This window comes from Aethalodelphis obliquidens, unplaced genomic scaffold (genome assembly GCF_003676395.1).
Source record: "Aethalodelphis obliquidens isolate GAN/ISIS:26980383/991018 unplaced genomic scaffold, ASM367639v1 scaffold53, whole genome shotgun sequence".
NCBI classification, from domain to species: Eukaryota; Metazoa; Chordata; class Mammalia; order Artiodactyla; family Delphinidae; genus Aethalodelphis; species Aethalodelphis obliquidens.
This window is the reverse complement of record NW_020837997.1, coordinates 5,960,618-5,977,736: the sequence shown is the minus strand read 5'-3', so window position 1 is coordinate 5,977,736 and position 17,119 is coordinate 5,960,618. Positions and strand designations below refer to the sequence as shown.

Here is a 17,119-nt window from a genome sequence, read left to right as displayed (position 1 = left end):
GGCAGCAGGCCGGGCTGAAGGGGATCTAAGTGATTCCTTCACCCTCCCCACCATCCCCGCCTGGTGCCCCCCTAAGCGGAGCCGCCTCCCAGCTGGGGCTCCCCTCCCCAGTCCCCACTGCACTGAGGGTGCCCCTTCCCATCTGAGGGCTCTGCCCCCATGCCTGCCTGTACACCCCCCTCCCCCCCACACCCCTCGTCTCTCTTGGTCTCTGTCCTCCCATGTGTCTCCCCTCCCTGTGACTGTCTCCCTGACACCCTCCCTGAAGGAAAGGACTTGGGGGCGGGGGCTGATGCTACCTTCGGGGTTGGGGAACCAGGAGTGAGGAAAGAAAGGAAAAGGGGGCGTGTTGCCAGAAAAGAAACGAAAGCAATTTAATCTTTTTTTTTTCTCTTTTTTTCTTGCACATTTTTTTTTTCAATTTGTTTTCTCTCTCTCTTCCGATGCTTAAAGTAGAAGTGGAGCAGAAAGGTAAACGCACTGTTACCAATGCTAACCCCTAACTCAGACTTTGTTTTACCTGCACCATACTTATGTGACCCACCCTCCCCTCCGGCCCCTTCTTCTCCCCCCACCCCAAACTTGGTCCAGTCGCTATTCCCCACCCCAGTGTCCCCCTGGTGGGGCAAGCCCTGGTGCAGCCGGGTGACTCCACCCTCCAGACACCTGAGGAAGCTCCTCTCTGAGCCCGGGCAGGATCTTCCGTCTCTTTCTCTGCCTCTCTCTCTCTCTCTCTCTCTCTCTCCCTCCCTCTCTCTCTCTCTCTCTCCCCCCAAGCCTCCCCACCCCCCGGCCCACCTTCCTAGTCCCTGGCCCTTGCGGGGCCGGGGGGGACCTGGCCTTCTCTCATACTTCTTTTGCCTCCTTCAGGAGAAGTGTGTAAGCATCCAGGGCGGGTGGGGAGGGAGGGACCCCCTTCCCTGGCTCCTGACCAGGGGTGAAGGGCACCGGGTGAGCCGTCTCTCTCCTCTCTTCCTCCTGCCCCCCGCTTTTGTAACATGTGTCGGGGTTCGGGGGAGGCAGGGTGGAGGGGACACCTTTGTTTTCCTTTTGGGGAGCAGTTTCCTCCTCTCTCTTTCTCTCTCTCTCTTTCTCTCTCTCTCTCTCTCTCTCTCTCTCTCTCTGGCTCCTGGCGGCTTCAGTTCCTTCTGGTTTGGCGTTTCCAAGGCCCAGAGCTGTTTTGGAGCATGGAGTACCAGTTTCCCCCAGTCCCAACCCCTGTCCTCCACCAGCGGGGGGCCCAGCCCTGGGGAGGGGTATAAGCTGTCCCCAGCCCGGGGAGGGCAGCCTGCCAAATCGGGACGAGGGGGTGGGGGCGGGCCTCAAGGTTGGGGGAGTGAGGGGCGGGGGAGCATTTTCTCTGGTTCTGAAATACTTGCGAAGCTGCAGTCAGGGTTTCTTCTGGGCTGTTGTGGTTAGAGGACCAGGGAGAGGGGGGCGGGGGAGGTATAGGCCGGGTCGGGGACTTCCACGAGCACCATAATTTCTTGCGGGTGACACCTCCAGTGGGGGCTGGGTAGAACTCCATAGGGGGCAGAGCTGTCCGTTAGTGGAGTCGGGCAGGGCTGCAGCTGCAGGCCTGGGCTCTTGGGGATGGTCGCTTCCTCCCCTGAAAGTTTTGGGAAATTTGCAGCTCTGAGGCAGGCAGCAGGGGCCGCGGATGGAAGGGATGACCTTTCAGGATCACTTCTGCCTTGAAATTACGGTGGTCGGTGGAGCATCCCCTTTGAGGGAGGTGGGGCGGGGTCCCTCCGAGCTGCTCCCCTCCCCCTTGTCCCTTCCCCCATCTCACAGAGGCCTGGGCAACCAGCCCACCGCCCTGCCCCTCACTGCACCCCTCCACTCTCTCCCTCTCTTTCTCCTGGAGTCTCTCTCCCACCCAGCACCAGACACTCTTCTTGCAGGCCCGGTGGTGGTTTGGATACGGCAGCCTGGGATCTTTTCTCTTCAAAGGGCGGGTGGGAGGAGGCTGGAGGGCAGAGGAGGTATTGGGAGCTTGGTGCTGGGGAGGGGGTCCTTGCTGGCAAAGGCCCCAGGCAGACCCTTCCTCATCTTCTCCCCCTTCCCCAGGGTAACCTCTAACCACGTTTTCCTCCGCCATGCCCTGCCGACCAGGCTAGGCTCTGAGACCTCCCACTGCCCACCCCCCCACACACACAAGCACATCAGCTCAGTCGTCACAAAGCTGGCGGGGGACCTAGCTTGGAGAGAGGGGAGACCCAGGGACAGGGGAAAAGGGCAGAGGCCAGTGTGCTGAACAGAAGGTGCAGGCCAACCCCTCAGGGCACTGGGGACAGGGAGATGGTGGAGCCCCAAGCTCCCCTCCCCCTCCTAAAACAGGGCATGCTCCTGGCTGCCTTGTGCCTGGAGACCCTTGGGTCAAAATGTCCCCCTGCTGCTGTGAAGGGAGGGCTGGATCTCCGCACCCACCCACCTGAGCCTCCTGAAGAATGAGGCTGGAAGTGGGGGAATGAGAAGTGTCCAAGCCCCCACCCCCCACGCCGGCACCAAGTCCCAGCCCTCCCTGTCCCCTCGGGGCCAGCTGCTTCCGGTGACAGACCAAGCAGGAGCAGAGAATTCACTACAAACTCTCACCCTGGCCTGTCCGTGGGTTCTGCTAGCAGGGAGGTGAGAGGGAGGCCCCCAGCCATCCTGGATGGAGGGACATCACCTCTACAGGAGGAGGAGGGGAGCCTGGCCACACTGTGAAAGTCCAGACCCCCCACCGGGTCAGTAAGGGGAGGCTAGGAGCAGGCGGCGCTGGGACGTGACGGGGCAAGGGTGGGCAGGCTATTGGTGGCCAACGAGATGCAGTTGAGGTTTTCCTCCTTTTCAGGGAATGGGGGGGTGGGGCGGGGCCCCCCACCTTTCTGACATCAGCGCTGCCTTGGTCCCTCCTCCCGAGCCGGGGATGGTTGCAGGTAAATCGGGGTCAGGGCAGGGGAGGTGGGGGGGCGGGGCCTGCTGGGGGCGGGCTGGGTCTTTATCCTAGCACCTGGTTCCCTCCCTTGCCCCTTCTGAGCTGGACCTGGGACTGCCCCCCCAAGGGACCCTCAGTCGGGCCTGGGCCTTGGAGTGAATTCTCTGCTCACCCCCCTCTCTCCTCGCCAGCACTAACCCTTTCTTCCCAGGTGCTCTCCAGTGTGCCTCCCTTGGAGCCAGGACCTCGCCGAGCCCCACCACCACCACCTTGTCTCTCTTCCCTCCACACAGCTCTCCTCCCCCCCACCCAACTCTCCCGGGAGTCCTCTCCCTCCCCAAGTTCTCCCCCTCACCCCTGTGCACCAGTGTCAGTGTCTGCTGCTGAATAACCCCCATGAGAGACCCTGCCGGCTGGGGGCAGGGCTGGGCACCCTCAGGAGGGGCTGGACTTTTCCGAATACCCTTCCTCAGCTACTGATTTCATGGGTACTGGGGGTGGGGGCTGCCACAGGCTGCATCAGGAACCTCGGGTGCCTCTCCCACCCTGGAATAGAAGTGCGCTCCTGACACCCACCCACAGTGGGTACGGAAACATCACTCTACCTTGCAGTTTTTGCAGGAGGAAGAAAATGGAGTTTAAAAAAAAAATCTGTGTCCTGGTGTGGTTGGTGAAGGATGGGACCCTTGACCCCTAGCTCTTCCATAGGGGCGCAGATGATGGCGAAGGGGCAGGGCCCTGAGTCCCTGGAACCTCAAAGCCACCAGTGGCTGCAGTGAGGAAATCTTTCCACTCCTGCTTAAGGCACACGAGATCGTCTCTGGGATGCCTCTTGCCAAACCCCTTATCCCCAGCCTGTGGGGTCTCTAGCAGCCAGGGAAGGAAAGAGGGGCACTACCTCCCACCACTAACCCTGCTCTTAATGGCCTCCAGGGTTGACATCTCCAGGGAGAGGGGCAGCTGGGCGGGGCAGGGGTCCCAGCCCGGAAACCCCCTTCCCATCACCAGCCCTACCAAGCAACCGTGACTGCAGCAGCAGGAGGGGACAGCCTGGCACCCCCCTGGCCGCGTGACCAACTTGCCTCTCTCTCTCCCCCTCCTTTGCCCCTGCTCCTCTCCCCGTGTCCTCCCCGCCCACCCACCTGGCCCAGTCTTCGTGTGCCCAGGGACTCTGCAGAAGGTGCTGGACCCCACCTCGACACACGAGTCGGAGCACCAGTCTGGCGCATGGTGCAAGGACCCACTGCAGGCGGGTGACCGCATCTACGTCATGCCCTGGATCCCCTACCGCACGGACACGCTGACCGAGTACGCCTCGTGGGAGGACTACGTGGCGGCGCGCCACACCACCACCTACCGCCTGCCCAACCGTGTGGATGGCACCGGCTTCGTGGTCTATGACGGCGCCGTCTTCTACAACAAGGAGCGCACGCGCAACATCGTCAAGTACGACCTGCGCACGCGCATCAAGAGCGGGGAGACGGTCATCAACACGGCCAATTACCACGATACCTCGCCCTACCGCTGGGGGGGCAAGACCGACATCGACCTGGCCGTGGACGAGAACGGGCTGTGGGTCATCTACGCCACCGAGGGCAACAACGGGCGGCTGGTGGTGAGCCAGCTCAACCCCTACACGCTGCGCTTCGAGGGCACGTGGGAGACCGGCTACGACAAGCGCTCGGCGTCCAACGCCTTCATGGTGTGCGGCGTCCTCTACGTGCTGCGTTCCGTGTACGTGGATGACGACAGCGAGGCGGCCGGCAACCGCGTGGACTACGCCTTCAACACCAACGCCAACCGCGAGGAGCCCGTCAGCCTGGCCTTCCCCAACCCCTACCAGTTCGTCTCTTCCGTGGACTATAACCCTCGTGACAACCAGCTGTATGTCTGGAACAACTATTTCGTGGTGCGCTATAGCCTGGAGTTCGGGCCACCCGACCCCAGTGCTGGTGAGGACAGCTCAAGTTTGCTCCCAAACGCCCCCTAGGTCCCAGGGTTGGGGGGTGCACTCTGTGACATCCTAGGGGGCCTGGAGGTGGGTTCGGGGGAGCCCTGGAGGCAATGGCAGTGTGACATGGCAAGGTGACAGAGGCTGTTCTAAGCACGCAATTAACTCCTCTGACCCTCGCAGCCTAGGAGACGGGGCTTATCATTGCCCCATTTTACAGATGAGGAAACCCAAGCACTGGGTGAGTATGGGATTAGCTTGCTCCTTTGAGGATTTGGACCAAGGACTCTGGGCTCCTAACCAAGCTGTGCTATGTCTCTTAGAGGCCTGTGCATTTCGAGCCCTGGAACCTCTTCAACCAAAATCTTGGGTGGAAGCCCAGTATCAGTAAAACAGCAAAGCCGAGCCGCCAATGTTGGCCGGGATTGGGGGCCCCTCCACAGTCTCATTCCGCCCTCTCAGCTGCCCCAAACCAGCTCTGAGCAGCCCCATGGCTCCAGGGAGTCCCATCTAATCCAAAAGGAGGAGCTGAGGCCCCCAGAGGGAAGGGACGTGGCCAGGTCAGAGAGGCCAGAGTAAGAGTAGAATGAGGATGGGAGGTGGCTGTGTAGAACAGCCTCCAGACACCTCCTTCCTGGCCCGTCTTCTGTGGTTGCTCTCTCAGACTTCAAAGTACAAATGAGTGAATTTTTGCCACCTTCCAATGCTTCAGATGGTCCCAGGGGTACGAGGGACCTCTGTGGGCAGACGGGCCAGGGGAGCTCTCCCAGACCTAGTGGGGACCAGGATATCTTTCAGTAGGCCTGACGCGTGGGGGTAACCCCGTCTCATATCCCCTCTCCCTTCCAGGCCCAGCCACCTCGCCACCCCTCAGCACGACCACCACGGCCCGGCCCACACCCCTGACCAGCACAGCCTCGCCTGCGGCCACCACCCCACTCCGCCGGGCGCCCCTCACCACGCACCCCGTGGGTGCCGTCAACCAGCTGGGACCTGACCTACCTCCAGTCACTGCCCCCGCCCCCAGCACCCGACGGCCCCCCGCCCCCAATCTGCACGTGTCCCCGGAACTCTTCTGCGAACCTCGAGAGGTGCGGCGGGTCCAGTGGCCGGCCACCCAGCAGGGCATGCTGGTGGAGAGGCCCTGCCCCAAGGGGACTCGAGGTGAGTGCAGAGCCGAGGTTACCTCCGCCGCAGCTGGCTTGGGGAGTGGCCACTGCTGGGTCTGGCCAGGGAAGGGACGGGGGACATGCCCTTAACTCAGCTCAACGTAGATGCACTTACCTGTCCATCTCCCCTGGCAGAGTGTGGGTTTCATGCAGGGGTCACGCCTGATGTCTGCAGCTGTGTCCCCAGAGCCCAGCAGAGCTCCCAGGACACAGCAGCAGCTCAGTTAGTGCCCCATGCCTCGTCCCCCGTCCCCTCCTGCGATACTAAGCACCCGCCACGTGCAAAGCGCTGGGTGGACCCTGCGGGGAGCCCACGGGAGGTAACTTGAGTCCTGGCTTCAGACTGAAACGGAAGAGGCCCGGGAGCAGCTGAAGTGCCCAGAGAGGGTGGAGCCAGACCGCATGCTCTAGGGATCCCAAGGGGAGGGTCAGAAGAGGCTTCGTGGGGGGGAGGGGGCTTCCAAGGCGAGCTTTGCTAGAAGGTTCCAACTGTGGTAGGCAAAGACGGAAGAGGAGCCCAGAGGGAGGGTTTAGGGGAAGAAGGAGTGGCTTATGTCACCTCAGAGTGACACCTCTCTTGACTGTCCGGCCTGCTTCATGTCTGGTCTTCCGTGTTCCCCTCACCTCTCTCCTCACCCACTCGTCCCCCTCTCTCTGTCATCTCCTTTCTCCCTGCTTTGGCCCATCCTTCTCTCCTTCCCTGTGGCTCCCTTCTCTGTTCCTGTGTGTCTGTCCCTACAGGAATTGCCTCCTTCCAGTGTCTACCAGCCCTGGGGCTCTGGAACCCCCGGGGCCCTGACCTCAGCAACTGCACCTCCCCCTGGGTCAACCAGGTGGCCCAGAAGGTACCAGCAGAAGCTGCCCCTCCCAGTCAGGCGCACGTGCTCACACAGCAGGCCCTGGGTGCCCGGGCACAGGGCACAGTGGGGGCAATGGAACAACTGGGGAGACAAGCAGGGGTCCACTCCCTGGCCTGCAGAGGGAGCAGAGATAGATGGGGAGGGAGAAGGCAGACAGGGAGAAGGGGCAGCAGAGAGAGGGATGAGAGGGGCTGAGCAGGCTGGGCGCGTGAAGAGGGAAGCAAAACGGTCCCTGACAGAGCCGGGGCATCCCACTCCCGTCTCACACAGATCAAGAGCGGGGAGAACGCAGCCAACATTGCCAGCGAGCTGGCCCGCCACACCCGGGGCTCCATCTATGCGGGTGATGTGTCCTCCTCTGTGAAGCTGATGGAGCAGCTGCTGGACATCCTGGATGCCCAGCTGCAGGCCCTGCGGCCCATCGAGCGCGAGTCAGCTGGCAAGAACTACAACAAGGTAGAGCCTGGCAGCAGGGCCAGCAGGGCAGGGGGCACTGCCCTGGGAACTTAGGAGATAGCCGGCCTGTTACCGCGGAGCTGGGCTGCCACCCATGGTGACGGGAGAAGGAAGGACAGACCCCAGGTCTACTGGGGCTCCCTCCTGAACTGCCCTGGACGGTCCTGGGGGTGTGGGCTCCCTTAGGAATGGTTCTCGCTCATGGCCTAGCCCCAGGTCAGTAGCAGAGGCAGAAGAGCAAGCTCCCTGGGGCCCAGACATGAGTGTCGGGGTTAGAGGAGTGGGGCTGGGAGACCAGCCCTGAGAGCACCTCCATCTCTTTCCCCAGATGCACAAGCGAGAGAGAACCTGTAAGGACTATATCAAGGTGAGGCTCAAGGGCTCCTGCTGGCCGAGGGGGTGGGGCAGCCCTTGTCGCTCCTGGGCAGGCCCCAGGTGGCGCTGGGGATGGAGTTTCGGAGAAGGGGGCGCAGAGCCCAGCCCAGGGAACTGGAGGATGTAGGGGGAATCACGGAGCTGCCCCCGCACCGTTGCAGGCCGTGGTGGAGACGGTGGACAACCTGCTGCGGCCAGAGGCTCTTGAGTCCTGGAAGGACATGAATGCCACCGAGCAGGTGCACACGGCCACCATGCTCCTGGATGTCCTAGAGGAGGGCGCCTTCCTGCTGGCCGACAACGTCAGGGAGCCTGCCCGCTTCCTGGCCGCCAAGCAGAACGTGGGTGAGTGCTACAGTCGCGCTAGGGCAAGTTTGGGCGCAAATCTTGAACGGTGGGGGCCCCCTCGGCCTGGAGACCGTGGGGGATACCCTGGCCCTCGACCTTGGGCCTCTTGCCACAGCCCGGGCCTCTGGACTGTGGACAGACCCCCAACCTTGTGTGCCCTGCCGTCCCCTGTCCCCACAGTCCTCGAGGTCACAGTCCTGAACACAGAGGGTCAAGTGCAAGAGCTGGTGTTCCCCCAGGAGTACCCGAGCGAGAACTCCATCCAGCTGTCCGCCAACACCATCAAGCAGAACAGCCGGAACGGTCAGTGCCCGAGCCCCGTGCGGGCACCCCTGCTCCTCTCGCGGAGGATGGCGGTTCTTAGCTTTTATCGCACTGAAGAATCCGGAAGGAGGTTGGGACCCGTGGCCACACACAGGTGTCCTTCATTGAAGCTAGTGTTAACATCTCAGGGGGTTCGTGGAGACCCCCCCCCCCCCCGAAGCCCCACAGAGCCAAGCACGCTTCGCAGTTAGTAGGGCTCACTCCTGTGCAGTGGCAGTTCAGGGAGGCTTGCGCCATTTGAGATGAAGGTCCAGAGAGGTTAGGGATTTGCTCAACGTTACACAGTAAGTGAGAGGTGGGCCGGGGACCTGGCCTGTGTATCCCGGCCCACTGCCCTGCCGTTGAAAGCTGCCTATAACTGAGCAGGGGTCCCGCAGAAGGGCTCCCAGAGCCCCACTTGCCTGGGCTGCAGCCTGCCTGGCTTCAGAGGTCCTGGCGGCCAGCGTGGTGGAGCTGCACACCAGCCAGGGGCTGACAACACACCCTGCTGTGCCTGTTCTCCCCAGGAGTGGTCAAAGTTGTCTTCATCCTCTACAACAACCTGGGCCTCTTCCTGTCCACCGAGAATGCCACGGTGAAGCTGGCAGGTGAAGCGGGCGCGGGGGGCCTGGGGGGCGCCTCCCTGGTGGTGAACTCCCAGGTCATCGCAGCGTCCATCAACAAGGAGTCCAGCCGAGTTTTCCTCATGGACCCTGTCATCTTCACTGTGGCCCACCTGGAGGTGAGCTGAGGCGCCCCCTCCCTCCGTGAGGTCCCAGCATCCTCCATTGTCCCTGGCTGTGCACGCCCCCCTACTGTGTGTTCACCCACCCCGAGAGCAAGTTACAACCCCTCCCTGGGGCCCCAGCCCCCACCTCAGCAGCTTGGGCCATTTTGTCCCCAGAGGTCTCAGACTGTCACCTGGAGCCCAGAGCCCCAGGCACTCGTCTCCTGCTTGTCGCTATCCCCATAGCCGGGTGTGTGGGCTGGAGTGGGACTCCCCGGATCTGACCCCCCGGTCACCACCACACAACAGGCCAAGAACCACTTCAATGCCAACTGCTCCTTCTGGAACTACTCGGAGCGTTCCATGCTGGGCTACTGGTCGACGCAGGGCTGCCGCCTGGTGGAGTCCAACAAGACCCACACCACGTGTGCCTGCAGCCACCTCACCAACTTTGCCGTGCTCATGGCTCACCGCGAGATCGTAAGCTGGCCAGCGCTCCGTTCCTCCGGGCGGGCCCACTTTCTGGCCCGGCTTTGCATGGCATCCTAGAAAGTGCTGCATGGGCGGTGCCAGGGAAGGCCAGCTTCGTGGGCATGGGGGGCCTGAGTCTTGCCCGGGGCATGAGGCCACACGTCTGGTTCTCTTTGGTCACGGTCCCACCTTCTCCCAAGGCACTCTGGAGAAGCACGTTGGTGTCACCTTTGTCATCTCTCCACGAGCCTTCCAGAGCATGAGGAAGTGAGCGTGCCGCCTGCAGAGGGGTGGGGGCCGGCAAGTTGGCCAGGGGGGCAGAAGGCCGGGTGGGCTGCACCAGTGGTGCTCGTGGCCCACGGCCTTGCCCGTAGCTGGCACCTAAGTGGAGCCCTGGCCACGTGCGAGACCAGAGGCGCTAAGTACACCCCCTGCTCCTTCCCCCAGTACCAGGGCCGCATCAACGAGCTACTGCTGTCAGTCATCACCTGGGTGGGCATCGTCATCTCCCTGGTCTGCCTGGCCATCTGTATCTCCACTTTCTGCTTCCTGCGGGGACTGCAGACTGACCGGAACACCATCCACAAGAACCTGTGCATCAACCTCTTCCTGGCCGAGCTGCTCTTCCTGGTTGGGATAGACAAGACTCAGTATGAGGTGAGCAGGACTCCAGGGCAGGAGAGGATGGGGGAGAGACGGCACCGGCCGGCCGGGGCAGCCCCTCACCCGTGGTGCTCGCCACTCTCTAGATTGCCTGCCCCATCTTCGCTGGCTTGCTGCACTACTTCTTCCTGGCTGCCTTCTCCTGGCTCTGCCTGGAGGGCGTGCACCTCTATCTGCTGCTGGTGGAGGTGTTTGAGAGCGAGTACTCCCGCACCAAATACTACTACCTGGGCGGGTACTGCTTCCCAGCCCTGGTGGTGGGCATCGCAGCCGCCATCGACTACCGCAGCTACGGCACCGAGAAGGCGTGAGTGCCCCCTTCACCCCCCGAGTCTCTCCCCCTTGCTGGCTCCCTGCTCAGCAGCATCCCTTGGGCCAGGACCCTCAGGGCACTGGCCTCCCTTCTCCTGAGCCCCGAGGCCGCAGCCAGCAGAGTCCCTGGGCTCCTGGAGTCAGAGGGAGGGAAGAGCCCGCCCCCCCGCCACCTCTCAATACCCCGGCCCTGCTTCCTTCACAGCTGCTGGCTCCGAGTGGACAATTATTTCATTTGGAGCTTCATTGGGCCTGTCTCCTTTGTTATCGTGGTAAGTTGCAAGGCAGTACCCCCAGTACTGAGTCTCTATCCTTCATCCAGCCTAGCTCTGACCCCAAGGCCCCCCTTCTCCCCAAGCCCTTGAAAAGCATCAGAACTGAGCAGCCAACTAAGAAAACGAGAGCAGAGTGGGCCTGTAGAGCTCCAGCACTGAGGTCCGTCCTTCCAGGAGCTGTGATTTGAGCCCCTGCTCTGTGTCAGGCCATGGGCCCTGCCCCCCGGCCCCGAAGCCACATTAACAGTTACGCCAGTAGGCAGGCACCTGGGGGCAGGTACAGCAGCAGAGGGGACCCTGAAGAAGGGGGGTCGTGGCTGAGACTTGGCCAGGAGCTGACGCCAGGAGGCAGAGGGACCCTGGCCCAGCCCCTCCCCTTGTCCCGCCCCCAGGTGAACCTGGTGTTCCTCATGGTGACTCTGCACAAGATGATCCGCAGCTCCTCCGTGCTCAAGCCCGATTCCAGTCGCCTCGACAACATTAAGTGAGCACCCCCTCGCCCCACCCGTGCCCTGGGACTTCCCAGGCCTCTCCCAGCGTTTCCTAAAAGGTGGTGTTCTGCCTCTGGTGTCACATACTGTGATTTTAAGGACAAAGATGGTGTTTTACTGTGTTTGTTATGTATCTATTTAACGAGTATTAGAAAACATGGTATTAGCACATCCAGCTGTGGTTTTAGGCACATAATTGCTAAGGGTGAGACTGAGTTCAAAAAGTGAGTCCAGGGAATTCCCTGGCGGTCCAGTGGTTAGGACTCTGCACTTTCACTGCCAAGGGCACAGGTTCGGTCCCTGGTCGGGGAACTAAAGATCCCACCAGCCATGCGACTCGGCATAAAAAAAAAAAAAAAAAAAAGTCCATTTCAGGGCAACTTAAAGGCAGATAGGCAGCAAAAGATAGTTTAAAGGTCTGGAAATATGGCCAAAAGGATGAAGGATGCAGGAGAATGACTGGCCATTCACAGAGCCCTGACCCCTGACCTCTGCCTGCCCCTCAGGGTCAGCTTGGGTGAAAGTGTCACTGGGCAGGCCTGCTCATCCCAGGGCAGCATCCAGGCCTGCTCAAAGAGGGACACGCAGCAGGGCTCTGGGGGAGGCATCTCTGCTGGCAGGGACTTTGATGTCCCTGTTCCCTCTCCACCTCTCCCCAGATCCTGGGCCCTGGGGGCCATTGCGCTGCTCTTCCTACTGGGCCTCACCTGGGCTTTCGGCCTCCTCTTCATCAATAAGGAGTCGGTGGTCATGGCCTATCTCTTCACCACCTTCAACGCCTTCCAGGGGGTCTTCATCTTCGTCTTTCACTGCGCCTTACAGAAGAAGGTGAGGTCCAGGGAAGGGACCAGGTGCCTGCCTTCTGTAGCGGGACCTGTGTCTGCCTGGAGGGAAGCACAGGCTCACAGGGAGGATTTAGGCAGGGGTGCAGAGGGTTGTGGAAAAGAGCAAGATACAGGGGCCTAGAGGAACGAGAAAGCAAGGCAGATTTGGGGAGTTGGGAGAGCACAGGGCCTGTAGAGCTCCAGCACTGAGGTCCGTCAGTGAGGTCCGTCATGTCCCAGTGAGGGACATGGTTGATGGACCCTCCCCAGGGTGTAGGGCACAAGTCAAGCATGTGGAGGGAGATGACTCTGGGTGCCACCCAGACAGAACATTTCCGACTTTAATAGTTGTGGGATAAAATGTGAATTTTGTGGTGATAGGAAGTTTCTTTTTAAAATAAAGTGTGTTACAGTCTGAATCTTAAAAAAAAATAAATTAAGGAGATAACAGAAGCAGAAGAATGTGGAGAAGAGTGTACGGGCAGTAGACTCAAGACTAAAGCCAGGGAAACTGAGCCAAGGCGTTTGTAGATTCATATCCTGAAGGCAGTGGGGAGGCCCGGTCAGACTGTTGTTGGTCTTAGGGGACAGTGAGGGGGGTAAGGCTAAGGAAGGGATGAAGGAGGCAGTGATCACAAGTCTTGGGTGCAAGGTTGACTGTTCTGCTCAAAACTGTCCCATGGTCCTCATCAGACACACAGGGACATCCTTACAGAGGCCCCCAGGCCCATACGGTCCAACCTGGGCTTCCCCTTCTCTTCCCTTCCCTCCAGCCATTCTCTGTCTTCTGCTCCCTCAGACACCTAGACATGGACCCTCCCCAGGGCTTGTCCCCTGCCCCTCCCCACATATCCACAGGGCCCACTACCTTATTTCTTTTAGGTCTTTGCCGAAATGTCTCCTTAGTGAGGCCTCCCCTGATCTTTTTGAAATCGTGCCCCCGACCCCCACCGACAGCACTGCCTACCTCCCGGCCATGGTTCTCGGCAGCACCTCACACCATCAGATGCCCTACATAACGCACTGATGTTTCACCCGTGTTCAGTCTCTGTCTGCTAGAAAATACCAGCTCTGAGAAGTAGGGCTTTGGGTCTGATTTGCGTCTGTCCTCGGGGCCTAAAGCACACCTGGCGTATAGAGGATGCTCATTAAAGATCTGTTGAGTGAATGAATGGATGAGAAATTATTGGTGGAGGTGGAGAAAGGAGGATGGGCCTGAGTGAGAAGAGAGCCTTCTTGGCTGGCTGTTGGGAGACAGGAGACAGTGGGGCTTCTGATCCCCACCAGCAGCTTGGTCACTGGACCCCCAAGGCGGGGGCGCCTACTGCCTGTCCTCCTCGCCCCCCCAGGTGCACAAGGAGTACAGCAAGTGCCTGCGTCACTCCTACTGCTGCATTCGCTCCCCGCCCGGGGGCGCTCACGGCTCACTCAAGACCTCAGCTATACGGAGCAACACCCGCTACTACACGGGGACCCAGGTATCCAGGCCGGGGGCTGGGGCGCCAGGCAGGGCTCCCTGGGGCTGAGTGTTGGAACCGAGAGCCCAAGAGGCAGGGCAGTTCTCTGCCCAGGTCCCTGGTGGTGCTCATCAGGCAGGTGGTCTCAGAAAGATCGTGGAGGGTGGGCGGCCCAAGGGCCCCCTCACGTCTGAGCTGTGTCCCCAGAGCCGAATCCGGAGGATGTGGAACGACACCGTGAGGAAACAGACGGAATCCTCTTTCATGGCGGGTGACATCAACAGCACACCCACCCTGAACCGAGGTGAGACTGGATCCCTCACCCCCGGCTTCAGTCCCTCAAGATTCCCGAGCCCAGGTCTCCTGGCCGCCTTGTGACCTCTGACCTCCTGGGCAGGTACCATGGGGAACCATCTGCTGACCAACCCTGTGCTGCAGCCCCGTGGGGGGACCAGCCCCTACAACACTCTCATTGCCGAGTCGGTGGGCTTCAATCCTTCCTCACCCGCCGTCTTCAACTCCCCAGGTGAGAGAGCACTGTGGTGCCAGGAGAGGGTGACAGCCCAGGTCAGGTGGTATCCTTGTGCCTCCTGAACTGGAGCCGAGACTTGGCATCCTGAGCCCGCTCTCTCCTTCTCTCTTTTCCCTCCTGGCCGGCACCTGCAGGGAGCTACCGGGAACCCAGTAAGTGTGACTGTTTCCTAGTAATATTTCCAAGGCCGGGAGGGGAACGTGACAGTGGCCTCCTCAAATGGCCTAACTTAGAGAGAAGAACTCGAGTGCCCCCCCCCCACACACACACACACAGACAGTCTCTGGCTTGGCAGCTGGCAGGAGGGTGTCGCGTTAGGTGGGGAATGAAGGTGATGGGGGGGACAGAGCGTTGGAAAGGGATCTGGTCACCCAGATCTCCTCATACTGCTGAGACTCTAAGCCCCCAGCTGCGAGGGGACCCTGGGGGAACTGGTCCCCACACGTACCTCCACTAGTCTTCTGCTGAGCTGGTGTCCTCAACTGCCAGTGAGGAAGAGAGGGAATACAAGACCCCAGTCCCCAGGGGCTGGGGTGAACCCAGGGAAAGCCAGGTGAAAGCAGGCACCCCCGTCCCCGTGGCCTGCGCCCCTCTCACTGCCCGGCTCTCCTTCTGAGCAGCTCCCTTCTGCCTGCAGAGCACCCCTTGGGAGGCCGAGAAGCCTGCGGCATGGACACGCTGCCCCTCAATGGCAACTTCAACAACAGTTACTCCTTGCGAAGCGGGGACTTCCCTCCAGGGGATGGGGCCCCCGAGCCACCTCGAGGCCGGAACCTGGCCGACGCTGCCGCCTTCGAGAAGATGATCATCTCGGAGCTGGTGCACAACAACCTTCGGGGTGGCAGCAGCGGAGCCAGGGGCCCTCCACCGCCTGAGCCCCCCGTGCCGCCAGTGCCAGGGGGCAGCGGCGAGGAAGAGGCAGGCGGGCCCGGGGGTGCTGACCGGGCAGAGATCGAACTTCTCTACAAGGCCCTGGAGGAGCCACTGCTGCTGCCCCGGGCCCAGTCGGTGCTGTACCAGAGCGATCTGGACGAGTCGGAGAGCTGCACAGCGGAGGACGGGGCCACCAGCCGGCCCCTCTCCTCCCCTCCGGGCCGGGACTCCCTCTACGCCAGCGGGGCCAACCTGCGGGACTCGCCCTCCTACCCGGACAGCAGCCCCGAGGGGCCCAGTGAGGCTCTGCCCCCACCCCCACCTGCACCCCCTGGCCCCCCCGAAATCTACTACACCTCGCGCCCGCCGGCCCTGGTGGCCCGGAACCCCCTGCAGGGCTACTACCAGGTGCGGCGGCCCAGCCACGAGGGCTACCTGGCGGCCCCAGGCCTCGAGGGGCCAGGGCCCGATGGGGATGGGCAGATGCAACTGGTTACCAGTCTCTGAGGGACCTCACGGACCAGGGGCTGGTGTCCCAGGCCGGGGACTGAACCCTGGGTAGGGCTCTGGTGGCAGAGGGAGGCTGATGGAGACTGGCTGCTGGGCCACTCTCTCCAGGTGCCCCTTTGCCATGGGCCCTCCAGGCCCCTTGGGGGCTCTGCTCTGGGGGCCCGAGGTGCAGGGTTCACAGACAGGGTTTCCCACCAGCCGTGTGCACCAGCTCAATTTGGGGCAAGTGCAGTGAGGAACCAGGAGGTCCCCAGGGGAGTGAGGAAGGAGAAATTGGAAGGGTGCAGCTCACTCTTGACTTCCCCCTCCCACCCCCTACTCATCCTACTCCCTGGAGGGAAGTGAGGGCTCTGGTTTCCCTGGGTCAAAGGCCCTGCTGGATGGAACCCGTCAGCTGCTCCTCTCTTTGCAGCCAGAGTGCTGCCAGTTGCACCGGGATGGAGCAGTGGGGACAGGACAGATGGACAGGTTCCTCTGCACTACAGTTCCCTGCTCCACGGAGACTGGGGCCTCTGACCGGGGAGAGAGCCCTAGCGGGGAGAAAGCCCCAGGGCAAGAGGAATGGGCGGTTGTGGCTGGTGGTTTAAAGGTGGAACTTTCTCCGAAGCTCCTTCTCTCTGCTCTTCGTCCCAGCCTTCCCAGCAAGCCTGCCCCCTCAGCCCTCCTTGAGTGCACCCAATGACCCCCTCCCTTGGGGCGACTCCTGATGAAGCACAACTCCCCGCAGGGCCCCCAGCCCACAGGGGTGGCCATACTTGAGCAGTTCCCAGTCCTGTGGGCTTGGCTATGGGGAGCAGATTTTGGGTCTGGATCTCCCTGGGGAGTGGGTCCTGGGCTTGGATCTTTCCCTAGGGGGCCCTCTTACCCCTTCCCTCCCTCCTCTTCCTCCGTCCCCATTGCTGTAAATATTTCAATGAAATGGAAAAGGAAAAAAAAAAAAAAAAAGACAAAAAAAGAAAGAAAGAAAATCTCATCACTTGAAGCCACCAGGAGCCTGCGGCCCGGCCAGCCCGGGATTTCTCCGGAGCAGAGCTGCGCCGCCGGGCCCTGGCAGCCAGGACTTCTCTGTGTACGTGTGCATCCCCAGCCGGGTGGGCGGGCCGCCAGAGCAGCTTTTTACAATCCAGAGACAGAAAACAAAATCTAGAAGCAACATCGAAACAAAGAACCCGTTTCCTTTCCGGCACCCGGCACCCGTTTCTGTTGCCTCCTTCCCTCATCCACCTCTCCCTGGCATCAGTCAGCCCTCCTGGGGCGTGTACCTCACTGCCTGCCCCAGGACTTGGGGCCTGTCTCCCCTTCCCCTCCCCACTGGCCCGGGGGAGGCACCCTCACACCCAAAGATGCTTTTGCCAAGGTGGCTGCGCTGTCCCTTGGAGTTCCTGCTTCTTGTACATTGCTTCTGGGACTCGGCCTGGGAGGAAGGGGCCGATTTCCCGCCTAGAGAGGTTGAGAGGGGAAGGAAAATGAGGGCAGCAGGGTTTGACAGATGACTGAGGAGGGAGGGCTGGGGGCGGTGAGGTGGTTCTCCTTCACGGGGTGGGGAGGTGAGAGGTGAGAGACTGCCTTCCTTACCCAACACGCCCCCGCAGGGGAGACAAA

General features: G+C 61.3%; 1 protein-coding gene and 1 long non-coding RNA gene across 6 annotated transcripts in view; one reads left to right on the top strand and one right to left on the bottom strand.

Moving 5' to 3' along the window:
• Positions 1-16,431, top strand: part of ADGRL1 (adhesion G protein-coupled receptor L1) — a 44,995-nt gene extending 28,564 nt beyond the window's left edge. The window contains exons 1-21 of one of the 5 annotated variants that reach the window (XM_027084982.1): positions 2,076-2,086; positions 2,464-2,921; positions 4,072-4,872; positions 5,721-6,035; positions 6,782-6,885; positions 7,171-7,356; positions 7,685-7,723; positions 7,893-8,076; positions 8,260-8,382; positions 8,910-9,124; positions 9,419-9,589; positions 10,028-10,237; positions 10,330-10,550; positions 10,761-10,827; positions 11,223-11,314; positions 11,981-12,149; positions 13,495-13,623; positions 13,810-13,906; positions 14,000-14,128; positions 14,269-14,286; positions 14,772-16,431. In XM_027084982.1, the coding sequence (XP_026940783.1) occupies positions 2,840-2,921; positions 4,072-4,872; positions 5,721-6,035; positions 6,782-6,885; positions 7,171-7,356; positions 7,685-7,723; positions 7,893-8,076; positions 8,260-8,382; positions 8,910-9,124; positions 9,419-9,589; positions 10,028-10,237; positions 10,330-10,550; positions 10,761-10,827; positions 11,223-11,314; positions 11,981-12,149; positions 13,495-13,623; positions 13,810-13,906; positions 14,000-14,128; positions 14,269-14,286; positions 14,772-15,514 (4,095 nt within the window). In that variant the 5' untranslated portion in view covers positions 2,076-2,086; positions 2,464-2,839 and the 3' untranslated portion in view covers positions 15,515-16,431. Of the gene's footprint in view, positions 1-456; positions 472-2,075; positions 2,087-2,463; positions 2,922-4,071; positions 4,873-5,720; positions 6,036-6,781; positions 6,886-7,170; positions 7,357-7,684; positions 7,724-7,892; positions 8,077-8,259; positions 8,383-8,909; positions 9,125-9,418; positions 9,590-10,027; positions 10,238-10,329; positions 10,551-10,760; positions 10,828-11,222; positions 11,315-11,980; positions 12,150-13,494; positions 13,624-13,809; positions 13,907-13,999; positions 14,129-14,268; positions 14,287-14,771 lie in introns of those variants that run through there. The other 4 variants (XM_027084978.1, XM_027084981.1, XM_027084980.1 and 1 more) reach the window with 4 other exon arrangements.
• LOC113608541 (uncharacterized) lies at positions 8,677-10,185 on the bottom strand. The gene is made up of 2 exons (XR_003428353.1): positions 10,069-10,185; positions 8,677-9,860 (listed from the first exon to the last, which is right to left on the bottom strand). It is a non-coding gene; the product is annotated as an uncharacterized LOC113608541 (long non-coding RNA).
• Positions 16,432-17,119: the final 688 nt, after the last annotated feature.